The sequence below is a fragment of the Poromitra crassiceps genome (genome assembly GCF_964638095.1).
Source record: "Poromitra crassiceps genome assembly, chromosome: 14".
Taxonomy (NCBI): domain Eukaryota; kingdom Metazoa; phylum Chordata; class Actinopteri; order Beryciformes; family Melamphaidae; genus Poromitra; species Poromitra crassiceps.
In genome coordinates, this window is record NC_139633.1 from 13,671,370 (window position 1) to 13,694,759 (window position 23,390).

Sequence of the window (23,390 nt, forward strand, 5' to 3'; positions counted from 1 at the left end):
TGTTTCTCTCTCTGTCTCTTAAGATGTGGCACAATGCTTGTTTTGGATCTCACGAAAATATTAACAAAGTCCTGTTGATGTGGCTGAATAATAGCTGCAATAGACCTTGTGTAATAACAAGGAATACAAGGATTTTCTAAACAAACTTTATTTGAGATAAAATGTTTAAAAAAAGATTCCCACCCCCCATAGTGATTCATGAAGATTTGGTTCTTCTTATTATTGTTTACATACATGTAATCAAATAATTCATGTCAGTCCGGAAAATATGGAGGGGTGAAAACGCAGATGGGCGTTGTGGGTGAAAATGAGTTCTATAAATGAAAGCTCTTGATGAGCTCATCTACTGTGAATTCTAAACGAATCCACAGTTAATCAAAAACCAAAACTTTCCCCAAATAAAATAAAGATAGAAAAATACTCTTTAGTTTCCAAATGAATGACAAAATTATGTTCACTAACTTGCATCCTAAATTGTAATTTGTCGTCCACCTGTTTAGGACGTTTTCATATTATTAAAGATTGAATTGAATAAACTCAAGGCAGTATGCTAAAGTTGGTCAAATGTCACTACGCCCCTCTGGTTCTCACCCCCACAATAGCTTCCCTTCAGTGGTGACGACACCAGTCCGTTTCTAGGCAACAGATGGTAAACAAGAAGCATGGCGGAGGACAACGACAGTGCAGGTATGTGTTGTATTTAATATCGCGTCAGATAGCGCCATTATGAAATAGCTATTTGAGGAGTATAGCAATGTCGTCACTTAATGTTACTGCTTAGACCAGAGGTTTTCAAAGTGTGTGTGTGTGTGTGTTTGTGGTGGTGGTGGTGGGGGGGCTCAGTGAATGGAATTTAAAAAAGCTATGATGTTATTAGTTATTAGTTATCAAAATAGCCTAAACGTGTGTGATCTGGTTAGAGAGATAGATCAGATACAGTTTTGGTGAATTTGACCGTTTTTCCCACTCCCAGAGTCAGAAACTAATAAATGCCTTCAGGCATAGGCTACCTTTTATAATCTCGTCTATTTTGTGTAGTCAGAAGTACATTATGTCAAACAGCAATATCAGGCTATCATAATATCATAATAATAATATAAATTCTGGGATCAAATTTGATTTGATTTATTTGCACAGTACAACAACAAAACAAAGCAACAAATGACTTCTTCCACTCATTCATGATTCACCAAGTCTTTTGCTCATTAACTGGCTGATTGTCTCCTTATCTGAATTCCTGGTTTCCCCTGTCTGTCTGTCTGTCTGTCTGTCTGTGTGTGTGTCTGTCTGTCTGTCTGTCTACCTGCCTGTCTGTCTGTCTGTCTGTCTACCTGCCTGTCTGTCTGTCTGCCTGCCTGTCTGTCTGTCTGTCTGCCTGTCTGTCTGTCTGTCTGCCTGCCTGTCTGTCTGTCTGTCTGTCTGCCTGCCTGTCTGTCTGCCTGTCTGTCTGTCTGTCTGCCTGTCTGTCTGCCTGTCTGTCTGTCTGTCTGTCTGTCTGCCTACCTGCCTGTCTGTCTCTCTGTCTGTCTGTCTGTGTATCAGAGGCCATAGGCCTACTGTCAGACATCCATATGAAGATCAGTGCAGCTTTTGAAGTGTTTGACCACGAGTCCAACAAAACAGTGGATGTCAGGTGAGTTCACGCAGTATACTGTGGTGGTTCCCAAACGTTCTCCTCCTGCTAGGACCCAGGCTGGTTAATGTGCTTTTTTGGGAAAGCCAAAGAACCCAATCCATAGTTTTCAAAAACACGCTAATAAAATAGTTTTAGTTATATTATTGGCCTAGTCAACAAAAGACTTGACTAACCTTCATACCAAGTTTATGTCAGCTTTATCTATAGTTATATAATTATGTATGTAGGGTAATTTGTAATGATGTTATAATATACGCCAAAGCTGCCCTGTTCACTGTCTGTCGTGCGTTTGTTTCCCAGGGAGATTGGCACGATCATCCGCTCCCTCGGCTGCTTCCCCACTGAGGCAGAGCTGCATGACATTATATCTGAGGTCAGAACTGTATTTTTATGAACCAGTCAGCCAAAACAGCAGCCAGTCAATGTACTGAATGATGTTGGAGGGAATGAAGAATTCTCAAGTAGTTAGCTAGTGATTTTTCAGATGATATCTGTCATTCTGTCTACCTGCTGGAGGAATTTGATAATAATAAACAGCTCATGGTGATGTCATGGCACTGCCATAATGACATTTAATCTCGGTGATGTTGAATATAGCACTTACATAGTATTTACATGTTGTAGCTCAAGTGAAGTGTTAGGCTTACATACTGTATGTGAATGGCAGAGACAGAAGATAGAGATAAAGATGTATTTTTTTAAATCTTGCCTTTGAAGGTGAAGTTATGAGCAGTCCATTGTGAGTTATGCTCCAACATTCTGAACTTGTTGTTAAAGGATCAATGTAGTTTAGGAGAAAATGTATCGCAACTGTCCTGTGCCACCAGGTGGAGGAGGACCGCACAGACCGATACATCCACTTTGAGAGGTTCCTCCCAACCATGACCAAAGTCCTGATGGAGCACAAGTAAGACTCCTCTAACATCACTCCTAAATATTATGGGCTGCTGCCACTTTGACTTGGAAATTTTGAAATTTTCAAAATGACTTGATCATGTAAGACTCAGTGGTGTGCAGAGAATGACAACTGTGTGGAAGTCTAGAGGTTGACAGGAACAACTTGCCTTTTAGGACTCAGTGGTGCACAGAGATTGACAACTGTGTGAAAGTCTAGAAGTTCTGTGTTTGAGCCCCAGATTTTGAAGGTTGACACCCGGATGAAAGACTGACAAGTTCTGGGAAAACCTGTCAGTAGAAGTCTGACCTGGTAGCTCAAACAGTTGGTTGTGGGTTTGCGGCGTAGTCAGTTTTGAGGTTGTGGGTTTGAGCCTCAGTGAAAGCTTTTATTTTGAAGAACAACTTCCTAAGTGAAGACTGAAGAGCTTTGACAGAAATGACTTGAGCTTGTGTGACTCAGTGGCGCGCAGAGAATGACAGCTGTGTGGAAGTCTAGAGGTTGTGTGTTTGATCCCCGGTCAATCATAGATTTTGAAGGTTGACACCCAGACGAAAGACTGAAAAGCTCTGAGAAAAGCTGTCTGGATAAGTCTGACCTGATAGCTCAAGGAGTTGGTCGTGGGTTTGATGCACAGTCTGTTTTGAGGTCGTAGGTTCAAGCCTCAGTCAGTTTTGAATGGTGACAACCAGAGTAAAAAGATAAAAGCGCCCGGAGAAGAGTTGTGAGAGCGAAGGGGAACTGGTGGAGCGATGGATAGGTCGGCCGCACAGAGACGCTGAAGATGCGGGTGGCTGGTTTGATTCCAGCTGAAACACGGCTACTTGGGTCTCACCCCCACAGGGACATGAGCAGGGGGTTACGAGAGACAAAACCACAGCCAGCTGAGATGTTACAGTCATGAACCTTTTGTGGAGTTTTGGGTGTTCTCAGTGCGGCCACCAGGCATGAAGTGGAAATAAACACTTCCAGACTCTGTATGGGATCATGAGTATGCAAGGGCGCGGGAAGGTAGGTGCTGAGGGTGGCAAGAGATGGAATTGTGTAAATTGTTGTATTTGGCTGTGTTACTTTCTAACGTTCTAGTCAAAGCCTTCAACCCCTTTGGGGTCCACCAATCAGTTGACACCTTGAGAAGAAGGGTTGTTTGAAGGGTTCTTTGTTCTCTTACAGAAATTGTATAGAACCTTTTTAGACATGGGGTTCTTTGGTAAATTATATAGAACATTAAGTTTTATATAGAACCCCAATAAACTAAGAGTGTAGGGGTTACTCCACCTAATACAGTTGATAGACACTAATGGTGCAGTGTGTGTGTATGTGTGTGTGTGTGCATGTTAGGTTCCGTCCCATCCCTGAGGACCTCCTGCTCCAGGCTTTTGAGGTGAGACTGCTACTCACTCTGTACACTTGCTATGTCAATGTAACATTTGCCTCTCTGAATTATCAACTGGCTGTGAAATGTTAAGGATCGCTAATCCAATCAGTGAGCTAACTGTAACCCACAAGTACTCATGCGGGCCATGTGTCTTTAAGGGGAGGAGTTTTTTTTATCAGGGTTTGGCTTTGAGTCACTGAGAGCAACACACTGTGAACAGAGTCATAATAGTAATAGCATGACATAAAGTTACTGATGGGGGGTAAAAAATCCAAAACACTCTGTTTCCAGGTTCTGGACCAAGAGAAGAAAGGACACTTGGAGCCTGAGGAGCTGGCAAAGTACATGACACAGGAAGGTAAAGTGTCTTACTCCACACACTGTAAAAAATGAATGGATTTTGCATTGAAGGGTAGCCCACCATCCTGCAAACAGCCCCCTCACTTGCCACAAAACCACTACAAAGTGTGTGGAGTTGTGCGTTTGAATGCTGCTATGTGGTCTTTTCTTTATGTTTGCTTGTGTTTTTATTTTGTAAATAAATTCTAATAAAAAAACAATGTGATGTGACCCAGGCGAGCCCTTCACTCAGCAGGAGATGGACGAGATGCTGTCGGCAGCCGTCGACCCTGAGAAGAACCTCATCTACTATAAAGACTTTGTCAGCATGATGACCATAGAGACTGACATGTAGACACTGACACAGTGAAGAACCTCATCTACTATAAAGACTTTGTCAGCAGGATGACCATAGAGACTGACATGTAGACACTGACACAGTGAAGAACCTCATCTACTATAAAGACTTTGTCAGCATGATGACCATAGAGACTGACATGTAGACACTGACACAGTGAAGAACCTCATCTACTATAAAGACTTTGTCAGCATGATGACCATAGAGACTGACATGTAGACACTGACACAGTGAAGAACCTCATCTACTATAAAGACTTTGTCAGCATGTAGACACTGACACAGTGAAGAACCTCATCTACTATAAAGACTTTGTCAGCATGATGACCATAGAGACTGACATGTAGACACTGACACAGTGAAGAACCTCATCTACTATAAAGACTTTGTCACCCAAGTGTCTTTGGTTCAGACTCTCCTTGGTGCTAAAGTGCCTGGCTGTCTCTGTTACTGATTCTGCTTGTTATCATGTCACTCTCCACTACATAACAATGATGTCAAACAAATGAAATGTTTCTACCGTTTGTCATGATGCATCGTCCCAGTCAGTAACTAGGTGGACAGCAGCCCATCAATACTCAAATAAAATAAAATGACATTACATCTTCATGTTTTACACGCTTGAGAGTTTGATGGAATTTGCTGGAAATCACTTACAAGAGAACAAATCAAGTATTTGCCTCAATAAAAGTAGTTTGCTCAAGTCTGCTGCCATTCTGTGCTGGTTATGAAGGTAAATTATTACATAAATAAATAATAAATAAAGCAATAGGTCTTTTATCAGCATAGGATTTTATCTTAAACGATCTTGCATTAAATACACAATCTGACATCATGCATGAAACAGTTCAACACAGCTTTGGAACATGGATGACACGGTGAAATATCTATAACTTAAGATATTTATGTGGCAATGCAGCAGCACACACAAGCAGCTCTCCATCAGAGCATGAGCGCATGCGGAAGTTCTACTCGAAACAGTTTCAATTCACAGTAAAAAAAACAACAAGACCCGTTATTCCTGGTTTCAAATCACTGCAGGAATACAAAGACATGATGAGAAAATAAAAAGACAGACATGCAAGCCTGATAGAAAGAAAAGAATCACACTGCAATGCATTAAAACTAAATGTGCCGCCCATTTCCCCCCCACTAAATGCTTAAATTCAAAAGAAAGGGAACAAAATGACTCATTTGTCCTCTGCATAACCAAAGAGCAGCATCAACAGTTTAACTTTAACTGTATAAATGGGATAAATTGTCTAGGTGAGCGAAAATACTTAAAAATCAAGGTGTAATTTTGAAGAATTATTTCTTAGTGGAGAATAACTGAGAAGTTGGAGTAATGATGGAATGTTTTGATTTGTTAACAGTGAGGAAACTAGAAAATAGTGGAGTCTTGGCATCAATCCCATTTAAGCCAAACAGAGATGTAGTTAAAACATATTTTTTTCTCTTAATTATTATTAATGATTAAAAGTCGCTTTCTGAAGTGGCCAGCATCAAATGGAACTGATGCCAACCCTGAAAGAAATTGAATGGGACAATGACATGGCCCCCCTCTGCATACTATTTCCATTTTACTTCAAGAGAGGCAGGAATTCACAAAGTAGTGGTTTGGAATGAGTGTGTGTCAAGTGAAATGGGCATTGGGACAGGGCCTGACCACCAGCAAAAAAACACACACATGCACGCACGCACGGGAACTTTTTTTATGAGCTGGATTTTAGAAGTCTGTCTTCTAATCCTACTGATGACTGAGATGAAGGTTAAACACCATGGGTCAATCTCACAGTCATGTTGCATGCTATTGCTAATTGCTAACCCCTCTTTCTCAACCTTGTTCAATCATGCAAAATGTCTGAAGAAAAAGAAATCTGACTTTCTGTTCCAGTATATCCAGCCATAATACGTGAGAACCAGCTACCAGACCGACTCCTCTCCCTGTCCCATTGCCCTTGTTTGCGACAGTCCACACACTGCTTATTTGGTCCTTAAAGAGCTTTAGATGGGGCAAAGACAGATGGATCAAACACAGTTTAATAGATGAGAGGGAGAAATAAGGAAGAAACAGACAATAGAGGATAGAAATGCGTGAAAAGGAGGATGGAGGTGGAGGAGAAACTTGTGACATCATACCCAGCTACAGACGTGGTCACTGGACACCGGTTTTGTACTATTGCACTGCAACTGAAACACAGAGGAATGACACTCTTATGCACAAATCAAACCAGAAGCAGAATGCTAACTGTTCACGTGTTATGGGAAGGTTCCATCTGGATGACAGGAGCTGATCACTTCAGGAGTCTGTGAGATGCTCCAAACCTTCTAAACCAAACCCCCTCTAGCTTAAGTGTCCTTTACCTTTGAGAGAGGAATGAAACAGGAGAGGGAAGAGGTGGTGTAGTAGAGCATTCCAACTGAAAGAGCTGTGGCACTCGTAACTTCTCTAGGCCTCAGGTTGGCTCCACCTGGAAATACAGCTGTTGCAAAGGCAGCAAAGCAGTGACGGGCAAAACTCTGCTGGTTGGAGCTAATAAATGTTCTATGAAGGAACTGGAGACAATTGTTTGGGGGCATTCGGCATTTTCAGTAAAGCCACAATCCTGGTGTCTGTATGGCTTTAACCATGCCTGTCCCTCTGTATCTCATCCAGACTCAAGGCTACCTCTCCTAAAGGTTCACGCTGCCTTGGAGAAATAGAGAAGGACAAGTCATTCAAATCACCAACCAGAGAATGAACTACAATGACTTGGCAGAGGTGTTAGTGGTACTGAATGCGTGTGTGTGTGTTCACTGGGAATTTACTATAGCAATGCTGGTTAGGATAAGACTGTGCTCAATTTACACAACTGCTATTTTGGATTACCAAAGCTGTCTAACCCGACGACCAAATCACTGTACTCCAACATCCGACTCCTATGAGTGACATCAATCACTTTTCCTTGTATGCTCATCCTGGGCATTAGCTGCCAGTGTGGCTGGCCTACCACTAGTCTTAGCAGTAGCTGCTTTAGCCATCAACGGCCATTTTACATCATACCTAGATCAAGTCATTTTCCGTAGCCACATTGGTTGCTAACATCTAGTTAGCATCATACACAGATAAGACCATTCCGTTTCCTTCACTAGATCTGCAGCACCAGTCCGGCGGCTGAGATGTTGTCCCCTCCTCCTGCCGTTTGGTAAACCTCGGTGCAGACCAGCACCGGCGCCACGCAGATCTGGTAGTCGTCCTCGTCCCAACAGCTGACCGGCCGGGTCTCCTGCAGAGGGATCCGTTGGCTGCCCTCCTGTCGGCTGATGGAGAACGAGTCGTCCATGATGAGGCGCGCCTTGCTGGGGTCGATGTGGGGAGAGCCGCAGACGTGGCGGTTAGCGGTGAGCGAGGCCTTGGCGGTGGCCGACATGGTGTTCTTCCACTGGGAGCCACGCGTGACGATCATGGCCTGGAAGGCCAGTGTGTGGACGTGCAGCCGGCTCAGAGGCTTGGTGGTGTCCCGGGTGTCCCGGTGCCGCTGGTTGACGAGGCGATAGAGCTCCCTCATCTGGTCGAGGACGGTAGCCACGCGGGGGTTGGGGTCGGACAGAACCGTGACATTGGTGCCTTTAAGCAGGCTGAGGAGGTTGGGAAGCTCCTGTTCATTCATCCCCAAAGAGTCCGCCTGGGGGGAGCAGAGTCATACAACTGATATAGATATACAAACATACTCTACTGGACAAAATGACAAAGACACACACATACAAACCCACATGCATGTAATAGAGAGTTAAAGTGGAACGTCACTTCCTGCTTCAGCACTGTACCAGAGATTTTCATCCGCCATTTTCTCCCATAGACATTTCGTAAAATGCTTATAAAATTTGTTTTACTTGTTCAAACCAAACCGTTCAGATATATTTAGAAACAGGAAATATTTTTCCTATGTTTTGTTTTTTTTGGTCCGAGTGAAATGTTCTATGGTCTCTCCTGTTTCTAAATATAGCTGAACCATTTGGTTTGACCAAGTAAAACTATTTTTATAAGCATTTTACGAAATGTCTATGGGGAAAATAAATTGAGGAAGAAAATCTCTGGTACAGTGCTGAAGCAGGAAGTGACGTTCACTTTGCGTCTCTATAAAAATAGATTTTCTTCTTCTTCTTTTTTTACTTTATATTGTCCTTAGCAGTAGTGGTAGTTTTCTTACCATCATTGTCCATTATTTCTGAAAGAAAAGGGTAATCTTTCCACTTCCACTTTGCAGTACAGCTAGAGGACATCACCAACATCCAAAAGGGATACGAAAGCGATGTACAAAATAAAACAATGCACCTAAATATGCTGCACCCATTCAGGCAATATGTTATGTTATGAATGTTGAGTCAAACTCAAGTTAATAATAATAATAATATTTTATTTTGAGGCGCCTTTCAAGACACACAAGGTCACCTTACAGTGCATATAAAACTGTTCTTTGTTTACAAATGTCCATTTGATGGATTTTCCTGACATTTAAACAAATGATTACATTGATTAAATGACTAGTTTCAAACTAACTGACAGATACTTCACAGGCAAGGCATCATGTGCCATTTTTAAATTAGACTGCTCCTTTTCCATTTTGCCAGACAGATCATATATTTTCCCTCCCCGTGCACAATCACTGTCTATCATCATCTATCCTCATTCCCAGTCTCGTGTCATTATAAGCAACACATATATGAATGAGTGAATGTGTTGATTTGCTCAGTCTCATACATACATGGGGGATGACGAGGCGAAGGAGGTCCTCCATTAGGTCCTCTTCCACAAAACTGGCCATCTCAAAATGGATGCCAATCCGCGGAGAAGAGGAGGTCAGGAGGGTGGCCAGGCGGGAGAGGAGAGCCTCACGCTCACCTGGAGAGGAGAGAGAGAGAATAGGGAGTGAAGAAAAAAAGAGGACAGAAGAGAGAGGTAGAGATGAGACAGATAAGGAGGGAGGGATGACAAAAGAAAGGGAGGGACAGAGAAGAAAGACAAAACAAATGCACACTAAAGTCCCAAATTAGCCCTAACTGAAAGGCTATGTCACCATTTTACTCTCACCTGACTGGAAGGGGAAGCTGTCCATCATCTGCAGCCCACCCACCACCAGCAGATCGGGATTAAAGTCACCAAGTTTCTCAGCAAAGTCTTCCATGGAGGCCAGGTAGGGGTTATGGTCATCACTATGGACTATGTACCTTTAGAGGTCACACGCACGCATGCACGACACACACACACACACACACGCACGCACAGACGGACACACACACACACACACACACACACACACACACACACACACACACAGACACACACACACACACACACACACACACCTTACTTCACATGAATTATTTCAATCCATCTTCAAATATATTACACAGTTGTTTTTTACATATACATTCACATGTGCCCTGTCCATTACCCCAAAATATTTATTTGAACTTATGGTGCATGGTGTTGAAATATAAAAACTTGCAAACAGCTACAGGTATGTGTGCATGCATACACACACACACTCACACACACACACACACACACACACCTGTTGGCTCTGCGAGAGGTATAGTGCCCCCAGCTGGCGCCAGATGGATACTCCAGGATCAGATGAATGTCTGGCTCCTCCACTATGTTACCTGCCACTGGAGAGACAGAGGTCGGTGAGGAAGAAGGTAGGAAAGGATGAAATTGGAGATCCAGGAAGGTCATAAGGGTGTGAGAAGAGACTTATTTTAGTGACCCACATTCTCATATTTCACCTGTCAGCTAGAGCTGCGCAATAAAATCGATACGGCAATATATCGCAATACTTTTTTCCGCAATACTGTATCGATATTTCAGAAAAATATCGCGATATATCGCCATATCGATTTTTTTGCACATCCGTGTGTTCAGTGACACAATAAGAATACTTTTTATTTCAGTGCGTTCAGTAAGACACTCAACACTCAGTAGTTTCAACTAAATTTGTCCACTAAGTTATCAATATAAAGTGATGTACATATTTTTACACTAGCTGGGAGGTACACATCGTGTTGTATTTTTAGCTCTATTTTAAAATTTTCTATAAATTATGTAGAGTATTCCAATATATCGCAATAGGTATTGTATCGCAATGTATCGTGATACAATCGTATATCTTATCGTGATACGTATCGTATCGTGAGGTCCTTGCCAATACCCAGCCCTACTGTCAGCATATATACTCGAAAAAGGTCTTGTACCGAAACCTTGTATTAAACTCCTATTTGAGCAAGACAGTGTGCGGGTGTCCCTTCTTCTTCCAAGTGCATCTAGTCCACCTACGCATCTGCCACAAGACTTCTCAGGTGTGCACGGCTTGTATGACGATGGATGACCCACACATTCTTTACTTGAGTAGAAGAACAGTTACATCATTTGTGTCTGTCATGCATTAAAAACTAAAAGTAACTAGCCTGTTTTGAAAATGTAATGAGTAGAAAGTACAGGTATTTGTGTTAAAATGTAGGGAGTAAAAGTAAAAAGTTGTCAGAAAAATAAATACTCAAAGTACAGATACCCAAAAGTCCTACTTTTTAAAAATTATATACCGTACATTTTATTTTGCAATTTTCAGACACAGAAAGAAAGAAAAACAAAACAACAAACATATAATTCACATTCCAATACTACAGCTTTAGCACTACCAGCCGCCCAAAAGTCCTACTTAAGTACAGTAACAAAGTATTTGTACTTAGTTACTTACTTCCCATCTCTGCCCACACTTGACATTTGATCAGAGTATGACTTGTCTGTGTGTGGTTGTGTTTGTACCTGTGATGTGCTGGGACAGGACGTCAGTGAAGTCGGGGCTGAAACTTCCCCCTAGCAACACGTCACATCCCTCGGTTGCCATGCGCCCGGCCATTACTGGGGCGTTGCCGCCTACCGCCCACCTGTTGCCAGGCAACTCACGGGACGCCTCAACCAGCTCGCTAAAAAGGGTGTCGTTCATCACAAAACGCCTGCAAGAGGACAGGAACAGAGAAAGATGGTGAAACAATGTTTATTTCTCATGCAGATTACCATCTAATTGACATTTGTATACTGTATGTATTACTTGAATACAGTACATATAAAGTCAAACACAGCTGGCTTCACATAGACAGAGACGCCACCATCTCTCCACAGACAGAGATGCCGCGATCTCTCCATATACAGACAGACATGCACAGAGTATCGCTGCTGTATCTCGTTGGCTCATTTTTGGCAGTTTGTAAGTAAAAAGATAATCAAATTACTGTAGTTTTAAATATGTTTTCCATTCTCAGGTGGGATAAGGCCCAAAATGATCACTGTAAGCGGAGTATTGATCACTATAAGCTAATTATTTAAACAGCATGTGTATAGGAATGATTCGGGAGCAAGCTTTTTGATCAATATAGAGACACTGCGGAGCGCGTCATCATTCAGAAACCACACCCAAAACGGGGGAAAACACAAACTCCCCCCCAATCCTGGCGTTCTCCTATGTCACGTGTTGCACACAAAGATCATATATACGGAAGATGAACACTCCAACTTAGTTCTTTGACAGCTAGATCCACATTTTTCTTCTCGCCAATTCTCAATGGCTTCCTTTATTTTCTCGGGAGTACAAAAAAACTTTAATTGGCGATTCCTTTTACAGTTGTTGTCTGCGCAGCCCCACCACACAACAGCTTTTAGCTATGTTTAATTCAAGGAAAATGACGCTGGTGTATGGAAGTGAATGGAGAGCTTTCCCCTGTGATGGGCGTAGCCTATTTCATGCAGCGTCTCTATGGACGCACAGAGGGGAACTTCTACCACACCAGAAAATCTCCCTGTTTTTCACAGCCCAGTGTTGGTACTCAGGTGAGCTTGCTGGCCTGTTGCCTTTAGCTGTTAGCTACACACAGCGGGCACGGGTGCTGTTGTCACAGGACAGGAAGCAGTCATCACCATAGGGTATCAAATATGAGGACAGACAATGGAGAGAGAATGACAGGAGTAAAGCAGCATAGATAATTAATGATCTGCATGGCCTGTCACACAATTAAACACTAAAAACCACACTGGGAGTTACTGAAGAATAGGAATATTAAAAGTTTTCAAGAAGGGAAGGATCAATTTGGCTTGGCTAATCAGGATTTTTATAGGTATTTGCAATTAAGACATTATATAGAGCAAACAATGAGAGAGGGGAATCTAGATGGATCAGAATTGGGAATAATTAATATGTTTACCTCGGCACATGAATCAAACTTGGGAAGAAAATTAATTTCGAATTTATATATGAGAGTGGAAGATTTGAAGGGCAGTGACACAATATATATAAAAGAGAAATGGGAGAGAGAAGCAACTGTTGAGATGACAGTGGAGGAATGGGAAGAGGTATTTGAGCAACAGTGGAAAACAACATGCTCCTCATCTTGGAGAGAACATGGATGGAAAAATATCACAAGATATTTTTTAACTCCTGCACAGAAAAAAATAAAGAAAATCAAAACACAAGGTGCTGGAGAATGTGTGGAGCAGACAGAGCTGACCATTTCCATGTATTCTGGGACTGCCCTATTCTAAAAGGTTACTGGCAAGAGTTAAAGAAATGTATGGATGAAATAACCAAAGTGAATCTTCCACTCTCATTTGAGGTATTATACTTGGGGAAAGTAGACCAAGTGCTTGTGCGATTAGGAGACAAACATATATTTAGAATCATGTTAATTGCAAGTAAGAAAGCGATTACCAGGAAATGGCTGAAGGCCGAAGCACCTAGGGTGGATGATTGGATTGAAGTAATGCATGATATATATGTGATGGAGAAGCTGACTTATTCTATCAGACTGCAACAGGATAAGTTTAAAGGAATTTGGGAAAATTGGATCGAGTATATAGCGCCAATTAGAGCAGACTTTGTATAAGAGATTGTGCAGGGCAAGGAATCCCTTAGTTCAAGGTTTAATAGCTACAGATATGTACATGTTATGATTTATTTTTGTTAATTAATATAAAAAACATTGAGTTGATATAGAGATGACTAAGTAGATGTATGGAGAAGAGCATAAGGAAATGTGTGGTACTAAATACAACTGTCAATATGCATACATGGGAATTGAGAGAGAGGGGGGAGTGGGGAGGGGAACGCAGGGGTATGATTGGATGTATGTATGTATGAATGATATAACACTATGACACAAGAAAATAATAGTAATAATGTATCAGGTGCTCTGTATACCATGCTGAAGAACAATAAAAAAAGAATAAAAAATAAATAAATAAAAATAAACACTAAAAACCAACAGCGAGAGATAGAAAGACACAGTATTAGTACGCTGTATTTTCTTTGTGTGAAGCAAAAGTGAAAAAAATTGTGTGTGTGTGTGTTTATTATGTGTGTATTTGTATTTGTCAAGTAATCTCTTCCCCCCTGCTTCGTCACGGTGGAATGTGGGTGTGTGTGTGTGTGTGGGGGGGGGGGGGGAGCAGGGGTGTGTGTGGGGGGAGGGAATGAGCCACGAGTGCAAGAGCCTGAGGGGGGTGTTATGCAGTTAATGCAGCAACAGCTTTACATTTGCTATTGGTTGTTTGTTTCTCAAGCAACACACACTCCTACATCACACACACACACACACACACACACACACACACACACACACACACACACACACACACACACACACACAATCTCACACACACACACTGTGGCATCTCTGATTCAATCCAAGACACATAAAACAGTTTTAAACGCCGAAGCGTTGTTTTATTCACCAAAATGAAAACTCTTCCCTTATCGGGGTATGTCCATGAAATATATATAACTAAAGTAGGCTGGGTTAGCCTGGGGCCAGTGAGGGGGTTTGCTCCCCACCACGTAGCCAGGGCTCCGTTCCTCGTTTAAGTGCTCCCGTAACGTGCCTGTGGACGAGAGGAGAGAGGGTCTGTCAGGCAACATCATTTTATGACACGAGAATGTTTAGGGAGAGGAGTGGAAATCTGACTTACCGCCCGACAGCAAGGAGCGCTTCCACCTGGAGGAAAACCGGCCACACAGTGAGCTTCAGAGCGGCGTCTGTTTTTCTAGGGCCACTGATTGGGGATCTGTTCCAGCCGGGCGCTCTGTTCCTAACAGCGCCCGGCTGCTAGCGGTCCCACTGATTCAGGACATAATTGGGGAAGTACCTATCCGTGATGACGCGTCCCAGACAGCGTTTCTGTTGGGATCCCCCTGCTCTGACGTCACTGTGGTGGCTGGCTGTCCTCCTGCTCTCACCTGTCAGGGGGTAGGCTGACGAGACTCCACACATCCTCCCCCTAAGCTCGCTGCCAGTGCGGGGAGCTTCACTTTCCCCTGCTTCATCTCGGCGTGACATGGCGTCTGCGTGTGGTATCTCTCTTCCTGGTTTGTGTTCCACTTTGAACTTATAGTTCTGAAGTTCCAAGAACCACCGCGTTACCCGCTCATTTTTATCCTTGTTCGTCGCCATCCATTTTAGGGGGGCGTGGTCCGTGATGAGGGTGAATACCCTGCCCCATAGGTAGTAGCGTAGGTAGTGAATGGCCCACTTCACCGCCAGGCATTCCTTCTCTACGGTTGAGTAGTTTCTCTCATGTTTAAGCAATTTTCTACTTATAAAGGTAACGGGGTGTTCATCCCCATCTATTACCTGCGCCAGCACTGCTCCTATTCCTGTTCCTGAGGCGTCTGTGTGTAGGATGAATGGCTTAGCGAAGTCTGGGGCTATCAGCACCGGCTCTCGGCAGAGCGCCTCCTTTAGGGCACAGAATGCGGCGTTTGTTTCCTCCGTCCATTTGACATGGTGGGGCAGCTTCTGGCGCGTTAAGTCATACAACGGGGCTGCTATGGTGGCAAAATTTTTTACAAATTTTAAATAATATGCAATCAGGCCCAGGAAGGATTTTACTTGTTTTTTCGTCCTGGGCTGGGGCCAATTTTGTATCCTCTCCACTTTGGTTATTTGGGGTTTTACGCACCCCCGGCCTATGGTGTATCCCAGGTAGTTTGTCTCTGTCCATGCCAATTTACATTTCTTGGCGTTGGCGGTGAGTCCGGCTCGGCGGAGGGCTCCCAGCACCGCTTCCAGCTGTGTCATGTGCTGCTCCCAGCTGCTGCTGTGTATGACGATATCGTCTAGATATGCCGCCGCATAAGCGCGATGGGGCCGGAGGACTCTGTCCATCAGTCGCTGAAATGTGGCCGGGGCGCCGTGTACTCCAAAGGGGAGGACGCGGTATTGAAATAGGCCGTCGGGGGTCGCGAATGCGGTTTTGGCTCTCGCCCGTCTGGTTAGGGGTACCTGCCAATAGCCTTTGGTGAGGTCCAGGGTGCTCACGAATCGAGCGGGCCCCAGCCGCTCGATTAATTCATCTACCCTTGGCATCGGGTATGCGTCAAAAGTGGATATTTCATTCAGTTTTCTAAAATCATTGCAAAACCGAAGCGTCCCGTCTGGCTTCGGCACAATGACAATGGGGCTGGACCAGGGGCTGTGGGACTCTTCTATTACGCCCAACTCGAGCATTTTCTTCACTTCGCCCCGGATGGCTTCTCTCCGGGCCTCGGGGATGCGGTAGGGCCGCTGTCGCACCACTTTTCCCGGCGTCGTCTCAATGTCGTGTTGGATAGCGTGTGTCCGTCCTGGCAGCTCGGAGAAAACATCATGACTCCTTCCTAGGAGTTCCTTGAGATCTTGTAGTTGCTCTGGCCCCAGGTCCTGTCCGATGTCCACGGGGATCGTCTGCGGTGGCCTGGGTTGTGCGAGGGTGAGGAGGGCTAGGGGGCCGGGTCTCTCGGCGTCGTGCCATGGCTTCAGAATGTTTATGTGGTATATCTGGTGGCCTTTCCTCCTCCCCGGCTGACAGACCCGGTAATTCACTGGCCCGACCTTCTCGGTTACTTCAAATGGTCCCTGCCATTTTGCCAGGAATTTGCAGTCATGGCTGGGCACCAGCACCAGGACCTTCTCTCCTACCTGGAACTGCCGGGGTTTGGCTCCCCTGTTATAGGTGCGCGCCTGGGCTGCCTGGGCTTCCTCCATGTGACTCCGTACCAGTGGCCAGACCTTTTTGGCTCTCTCCTGGAGCCGCTCCACATGTTCGATAACATTCCGGAGGGGGGAGGGCTGGCTTTCCCAGGCCTCCTTGGCCAGGTCGAGTAGGCCACGGGGGTTTCGGCCGTAGAGGAGTTCGAACGGTGAGTATCCGGTGGAGGCCTGTGGCACCTCCCGTATGGCGAACAGCACGTATGGGAGGAGTTGGTCCCAATCTTTTCCGTCCACGTCAATCAGCTTTTTTAGCATCTTTTTCAGGGTTTGGTTGAATCTCTCGACAAGTCCATCGGTCTGGGGGTGATAAACAGAAGTTCTGATACGGGTGATTTTCAGCCATTTGTATAACGCCGTCATTACTCTGGACATAAAACAGGACCCTTGGTCTGTGAGTACCTGCTCCGCTATTCCCACTCTGCTAAATAGCAGGAACAGTTCTCGAGCGACATTTTTGGCATTAGCGGTGCGTAAAGGTATTGCCTCAGGGTAACGAGTAGCATAATCCACTATTACCAGTATGTATCGGTGTCCTCGGCTGGACTTCGGGAGAGGCCCCACGATATCCATGGCCAGCCTGGAGAACGGGACCTCGATGATTGGCAGTGGAATCAGTGGGTTCCGGTACATTGGCCGGGGTGCCGTTTTCTGGCACTCGCCACAACAACGACAGAACAGTTCAATGGCTTTCTTTATGCCGGGCCAATAGAATCTGCGTAGCACTCTATCATAAGTTTTTTGGACCCCTAAGTGGGCCCCCAGTTGGTGAGTGTGGGCCAAATACAACACTCTGGATACGTATGTTTTTGGTACTAACAATTGTTCTATTAAATCCCCCCCCGGAGTTTTGGCGACTCGATACAACAACCCATGTTTAACAATAAACTGTGGAAAGTTTTGTCTCACCCCGGAACAGTGCTGGCCATCGATGCCAGCGACGGCGCGGCGGCCGGCTTCCAAATTCGGATCGGCCCACTGGGCCGAGGCAAACTCTCCGCGGCCCGGAGGTCCAGGGTCGTCCGGGAGCGGAAACTCCGCGAAAGGGTCCTCGTCGAGAGGAGGCGTGTCCGACTCGGCTGGCCGGGTTGGACCGTCTTCCGCGGCTGATATTTCGGACTGCGGTCCGTCTGATCCCGGCCGGAAGGCTGGGCAGGCCAGGCGCGGCCGGGCCATCCTTTTTCCCCTCGGTTTCTCTCGTCGGGGCTTCTCCGGCCGACGACCGTGACTCCAGTACCGGCTGAATAGGGGGCAGTCGGTGCCTATCAGGAGCGGGACCGGGAGGTTGGGCACCACGCCGGCGGCTACTTTTACGTCGCCTTTCGGGGTCTGGACCCGTATATAACTGACCGGATAGCTCTTCACGTCCCCGTGGACGCACGTCACCGGCATTGTTTCTGTAGTGAGGACCTCCGCGAGGTCAGCCCGCACGAGCGTCACCACACTACCGGAGTCTAGGAGGGCGTGGGTGTCGATGCGGCCCACCCGGACCGGCAGTGTCGCCTGCTGGCGAGGGGCTCCTCCGGTGTGGAGGGAGGGCCGTGGTTCGTCTCCGGCGGCGGAAGGCATCGACACATCCCGGTCGGGGCAGGACCAGGAGAGGTGGTCCTCTTGTCCGCAGACATAGCACCTCCTCAGCTGCCGACTCACTCGGTCGGCCTGGGCACGAGGGTCCCTCTGGGTCGGGGGCTGTAGCGGCGGTGGCCGGCGTCGGCTGTCTCGGCTGGGTCTGTCGGCTATGGCGGGCTTTCGGAGGGGCTCGTTCTGCGTGTGGCGCATCATGTCGGCGCTGACTTGGTGGTTCTCTAACAAGGCCACCAATGCGTTCAGCGATGAGGGGCTCACCTGGGCAGCATATTTTCGGGCGTCGGGCGGCAAGGAGCGGATACATCTGTCTATTACGAGGCGTTCTATCCACGGGGGCTCCCCGGTGGAGGTGAGCCAACTCTGGGTGAGCCTCAGCAAATCGGCGACTTGGGAGCGGGGCGGTTGATCCGGGGTGTACCTCCAGCCATGGTACCTTTGTGCGCGAGCAGGAAGGCTGTAGCCGTAACTGGCGAGGATGGCGGTGCGCAGCTTCACAAAGTCGCGGGCCTCTCCCATGGACATGTCCCGGCAAACCCTCTGTGCCTGGCCCGTGAGGAAGGGCGCGATGATGCCTCCCCAGTGGGCTGCGGGCCATCCCTCTCGCACCGCCGTTCTTTCGAAGAGCTCCATGTATGCCTCGATATCATCGTCGGGGGTCTGCTTAGTGAGGACATCTCCTGGAGCCCGGGAAGTCGAGCCGTCTTTCTCTATTTTTTTTATCAGTTCGTGTACTGCCTGCTGTAGGTCAGTTTGGCTTTGGATTAGGGCCACCAGAGCCTGTGCTTGCTCCATGGTGCGTGCGGTTGGCGTTGAATCAGAGTGCCTGCATTCTCCACCACTTGTGGCATCTCTGATTCAATCCAAGACACATAAAACAGTTTTAAACGCCGAAGCGTTGTTTTATTCACCAAAATGAAAACTCTTCCCTTATCGGGGTATGTCCATGAAATATATATAACTAAAGTAGGCTGGGTTAGCCTGGGGCCAGTGAGGGGGTTTGCTCCCCACCACGTAGCCAGGGCTCCGTTCCTCGTTTAAGTGCTCCCGTAACGTGCCTGTGGACGAGAGGAGAGAGGGTCTGTCAGGCAACATCATTTTATGACACGAGAATGTTTAGGGAGAGGAGTGGAAATCTGACTTACCGCCCGACAGCAAGGAGCGCTTCCACCTGGAGGAAAACCGGCCACACAGTGAGCTTCAGAGCGGCGTCTGTTTTTCTAGGGCCACTGATTGGGGATCTGTTCCAGCCGGGCGCTCTGTTCCTAACAGCGCCCGGCTGCTAGCGGTCCCACTGATTCAGGACATAATTGGGGAAGTACCTATCCGTGATGACGCGTCCCAGACAGCGTTTCTGTTGGGATCCCCCTGCTCTGACGTCACTGTGGTGGCTGGCTGTCCTCCTGCTCTCACCTGTCAGGGGGTAGGCTGACGAGACTCCACAACACACACACACACACACACACACACAATCTCTCTCTCTCTCTCTCTCTCTCACACACACACACACACACATACACACACACACACGGAGCATTACTGATTTACCAGAGATGGGGAAGTCAGGAGGTCGAGACACAGTAAACCTAAGAACACAAACATGAGAAAGACCAAGAAACAATGCACACATTCCGTAGAGACCCAGAGAGGAAGTGTGTGTTAGTGAGGTCCTCCTCAGCTAACAGAGAGGAAGTGTGTGTGTTAGTGAGGTCCTCCTCAGCTAAAGGCAAGAACACATTTTCTCTCATGTGTTTATGTGTTGCCAATACTTTTGAGGACATTCCGTAGACCTATGTTCATTCCCTGAACGAGACCATAACTGGCTAACAATTATCCTAACCCTTAAGCTTAATTTATACTTATTATAAAGTGTCGCTCAGCACATGGTCGCAGACGAAAAATAAAGTGTCGCTCATGGTGTTGCATTTATACTTCAGAGGACGTTCGCCTCGGTTCAACGGTCACGTGACACTCGAACGCTATAAGCAGACAGCAAAGAGAGGGAACGAAATGCACAGTGAAACCACCTTGGAGGCAAGATGTAACATACTTGGCTGCAGCCGCATATAAACAGCACACAACTCACCTCCTCTCTCTCTGGGAACAACAAGGAAGTCAAGCGCGTGCCGTCTATATAGCCAATCCGACTTGCGCGATACTATGACGTAGTCAGCGACACTAGACATTTCACCAGGTAGCAGACACTGCTCGCCGACACTTGAAAGTGTCGACTCAAGTCCTCATTTCTGTCGGCGAAGTGTGTGAGTCGGCGACTCACACACTTTGCCCTACGCCGAACGTGGCAGAGCAGAAGCTTGAGGCAGGCACAAGCTGAACTGACACCTAACCGTTCACACAAGAAGCCTTCTCTTTTCCTCTCAGCGCCTCCTCGGCGTGCCTTGAACGCGCCCACAACTCCCATTGACTCCATGCATGCATGGCAGCTTCAAACTTCACGCGTCACGCTTGGAAAATAGGACTGAATCCTTAACGATCGCTTGAGCAAGGCGTGAGCGTGGCTTCAGCGTGACATGCGCGTGGGTGGTGTGAACGGCCTCGCCTGTTAACAAGGACGCCTAAATGAAACGTGTGGGTTCAGCATAGGTTGAGCTTAGGTTGAGCGTTGCTTGGGCATATGGTGTGAACGGGGGCTTACTCTGCAGCAGCTCCTGGTGCGAAGAAGTAGGCGAAGCTCTGAGCCAGGTGTTGAGCGTTAACGATGTAGTCGTGATGTAGGGGCTGGTCGGTGGGCGGCAGGCCGATCTTATTCAGCAACGACACACCGTCCACGATCAGGTCCACACAACCCCCAAAACCTGCAGGGAAAAAGAGTGGAGACAGAGGAATGATTACACAATAACAACATGTCCAGTAGCACGTCTACCTTCCAAAGATCTGAGGGCCAACAGAGGGTGAGGATGGGGGTTTGGAATAGCCTAGACTAGGCGAAGAAAGGGAGAGGAAAGGGGGGAGGAGAAAAATGAGGGGAGCCATCTTGCGAATCACCAGAGGTATACACTGTAGTTATAATAGAACAGATCAAACCGCAATGTCAATTTTCCATTAAGTCAACTGAGCAGAGAGAAATCCACACAACCTCCAGCTAGAAAACTTGAGTGAACTTCACCAGCCACGCCCACTTTGGCAGGTCACCAATTAACTTGAGTTGTTTACTTCACCAGCCCCGCCCACTTTGGCAGGTCACCAATTAACTTGAGTTTACTTCACCAGCCACTTTGGCAGGTCACCAATTACTGTATTTGAGGCTTGGATTTAATTTTGGCTGCGGAGTGAAAGGTCTGTCTCAACATGCAACTACTACAGCCGGTGCTGCAAATACTTCAGATCAGCCCAGGTGTCAATTCAGCATGAATAAGAGCCAACATGCATCGGCGCACCAAGCCTGCATGTGTAGCATGAGGCTGCCTGTGAGAGAAGCCGAGGCAAAAGATCGGAGCACAACACTCATTTGAATAGGTTTTAAATATATGACTTCCTTGAGTTGCGTAGCATCGGTTTTCACGTCATTTCCACATTATGAGCATATTTTTGAGTTCAGGCTAAATCGATCAGTCCTCACATTGGTTTGTATTCTCCCAGGCCTGGATCTACTCTACTACTTAGGTGGCCTAAGAGTTTTTTTTAACTAAATGAAAAGATAAAATGTCCCAGTGTTTGCTACTAAAGTGTGTTGCAGGAGCTGAAGCTCCTTCTACAATTCACAACACAAGGATCTCATGTGACTAGCAGCCAATTCCTAGTTGTTATGTTATACCCAGCTTTAATAAATGCCAGAGAAATGTATTATTATGACATATTATTGCAGAGAAACAGGTGTGACTGCATGGCTGTGACAGGTTTACTGACCCGAGTAAAGGTTGTAGAGATATCATATCTGTCCAACCCTGCTGTTTGTTTGTGTGTTTGTATCCAGGTCCAAAAGGCATAAGGTCAATATTAGTTACACCATTTGAATTAATCTAGTCAGTGTGCAAAATAAGAGGAACACCTTCACAATATTTACTTGGGGATGCAAACTCAAAACAGTGACATATACCAGAGACACAAAACCACTCCAAATTCATTCACTTAAGTGCCCTATTTTGGGATTCAAAAATGTGTAAAATTGACTTTTGTGTCACACACTTCTCTTTTAACATTCATTCTAAATGATCTATTGAACAGTACACCATGTTCAGTTTGTGTTGAATCTAATGTAATGTTCTAGTAATGTTTGCTATGTATTTATGTGCAATATTTCCCCAGTGGCGGAGGCGGAGCTCATCCAACCTGTCTCTCATGTCTTTCAGAAAGGGCTTAGCTCTATTTGACAGAACTATCTGACTCACTGAGAAAACGTCCTCGCTACTATCAGTTAAAAAAAGAGAGCAAAAAAATACAAGAATAAAAAAAGGTTTTATTTCCGCCCCCTTGTCCCTCTTGGTTTGCGTTGGGTTAAATTAACATGCATCAGCCAAAAGTTAAATTTGGCAGAGTTCAATAACGTTCGTTAGCAATCAACTTTCAATGTTTTACTCACTTTTCCTGCAGATTAGTAAATTAAATTTAAAAACATTAAGTTAGTCTGTATTAAATATCATTAACGTCAGCTAATTCCGTCGCTTCTCATAATCATTCATGGCCTGATATATAGCGTTACATTATTATGAACCCAGACTCTAGCTAGCTAACGTTAGCGTTAGCTCACTCCAGTTGCACTTACCAATGGCTACTTTCGGTCTGGCGACGTGATCCATCCCTACTTTGCTCTCCGCCCGGAGCAGAGAGGACAGCACGGTGTCCAGCCGGTCGTCCAGGCCTGCATTCTGGGGTGAGCGGAACCAGTATGCTAACAGAACCACAAACAGGGACAACACAGACCCATATTTCATGAATGAAACCCCGCTTCCCCCCTCCATCGTTATAGCTAGCTCGCTACTGAACTGTGAACACAACACAGACACTTGCCCGACTGACTGCGGGGGGGCGGGGCGCTGGGGGGTTTCGGTTTGTTTTGATAAAAGGAGACTCCCGTTTGAGGCTTGAGTGGGTGGATCTCTGGGCCCAAGCATGGATGTATTATAATAACGGGCCCAAGCCTGTTTATAGGTATACGGACTGGGCCGGTGTGCAAAACGAGCAACTTC

General features: G+C 46.0%; 2 protein-coding genes across 2 annotated transcripts in view; one reads left to right on the forward strand and one right to left on the reverse strand.

Moving 5' to 3' along the window:
• The window catches only part of drc8 (dynein regulatory complex subunit 8), a 13,619-nt gene extending 8,946 nt beyond the window's left edge, over nt 1-4,673 (forward strand). Inside the window, exons 8-13 of the mRNA XM_083650617.1 lie at nt 1,545-1,633; nt 1,937-2,009; nt 2,464-2,543; nt 3,873-3,915; nt 4,201-4,267; nt 4,485-4,673. Coding sequence (XP_083506743.1) covers nt 1,545-1,633; nt 1,937-2,009; nt 2,464-2,543; nt 3,873-3,915; nt 4,201-4,267; nt 4,485-4,603 — 471 coding nt within the window. The 3' untranslated portion in view covers nt 4,604-4,673. The remainder of the gene's footprint in view (nt 1-1,544; nt 1,634-1,936; nt 2,010-2,463; nt 2,544-3,872; nt 3,916-4,200; nt 4,268-4,484) is intronic.
• A 719-nt stretch (nt 4,674-5,392) lies between these two features.
• Nucleotides 5,393-23,162, reverse strand: adpgk2 (ADP-dependent glucokinase 2; the record flags this gene model as incomplete). Its single annotated transcript, XM_083650320.1, has 7 exons — nt 5,393-8,270; nt 9,351-9,487; nt 9,677-9,813; nt 10,161-10,257; nt 11,411-11,601; nt 20,900-21,059; nt 22,967-23,162. 7 exons carry the CDS (start codon nt 23,160-23,162, stop codon nt 7,734-7,736), a joined length of 1,455 nt encoding a protein of 484 aa, XP_083506446.1. The 3' UTR covers nt 5,393-7,733.
• Between the last annotated feature and the right edge of the window lie 228 nt (nt 23,163-23,390).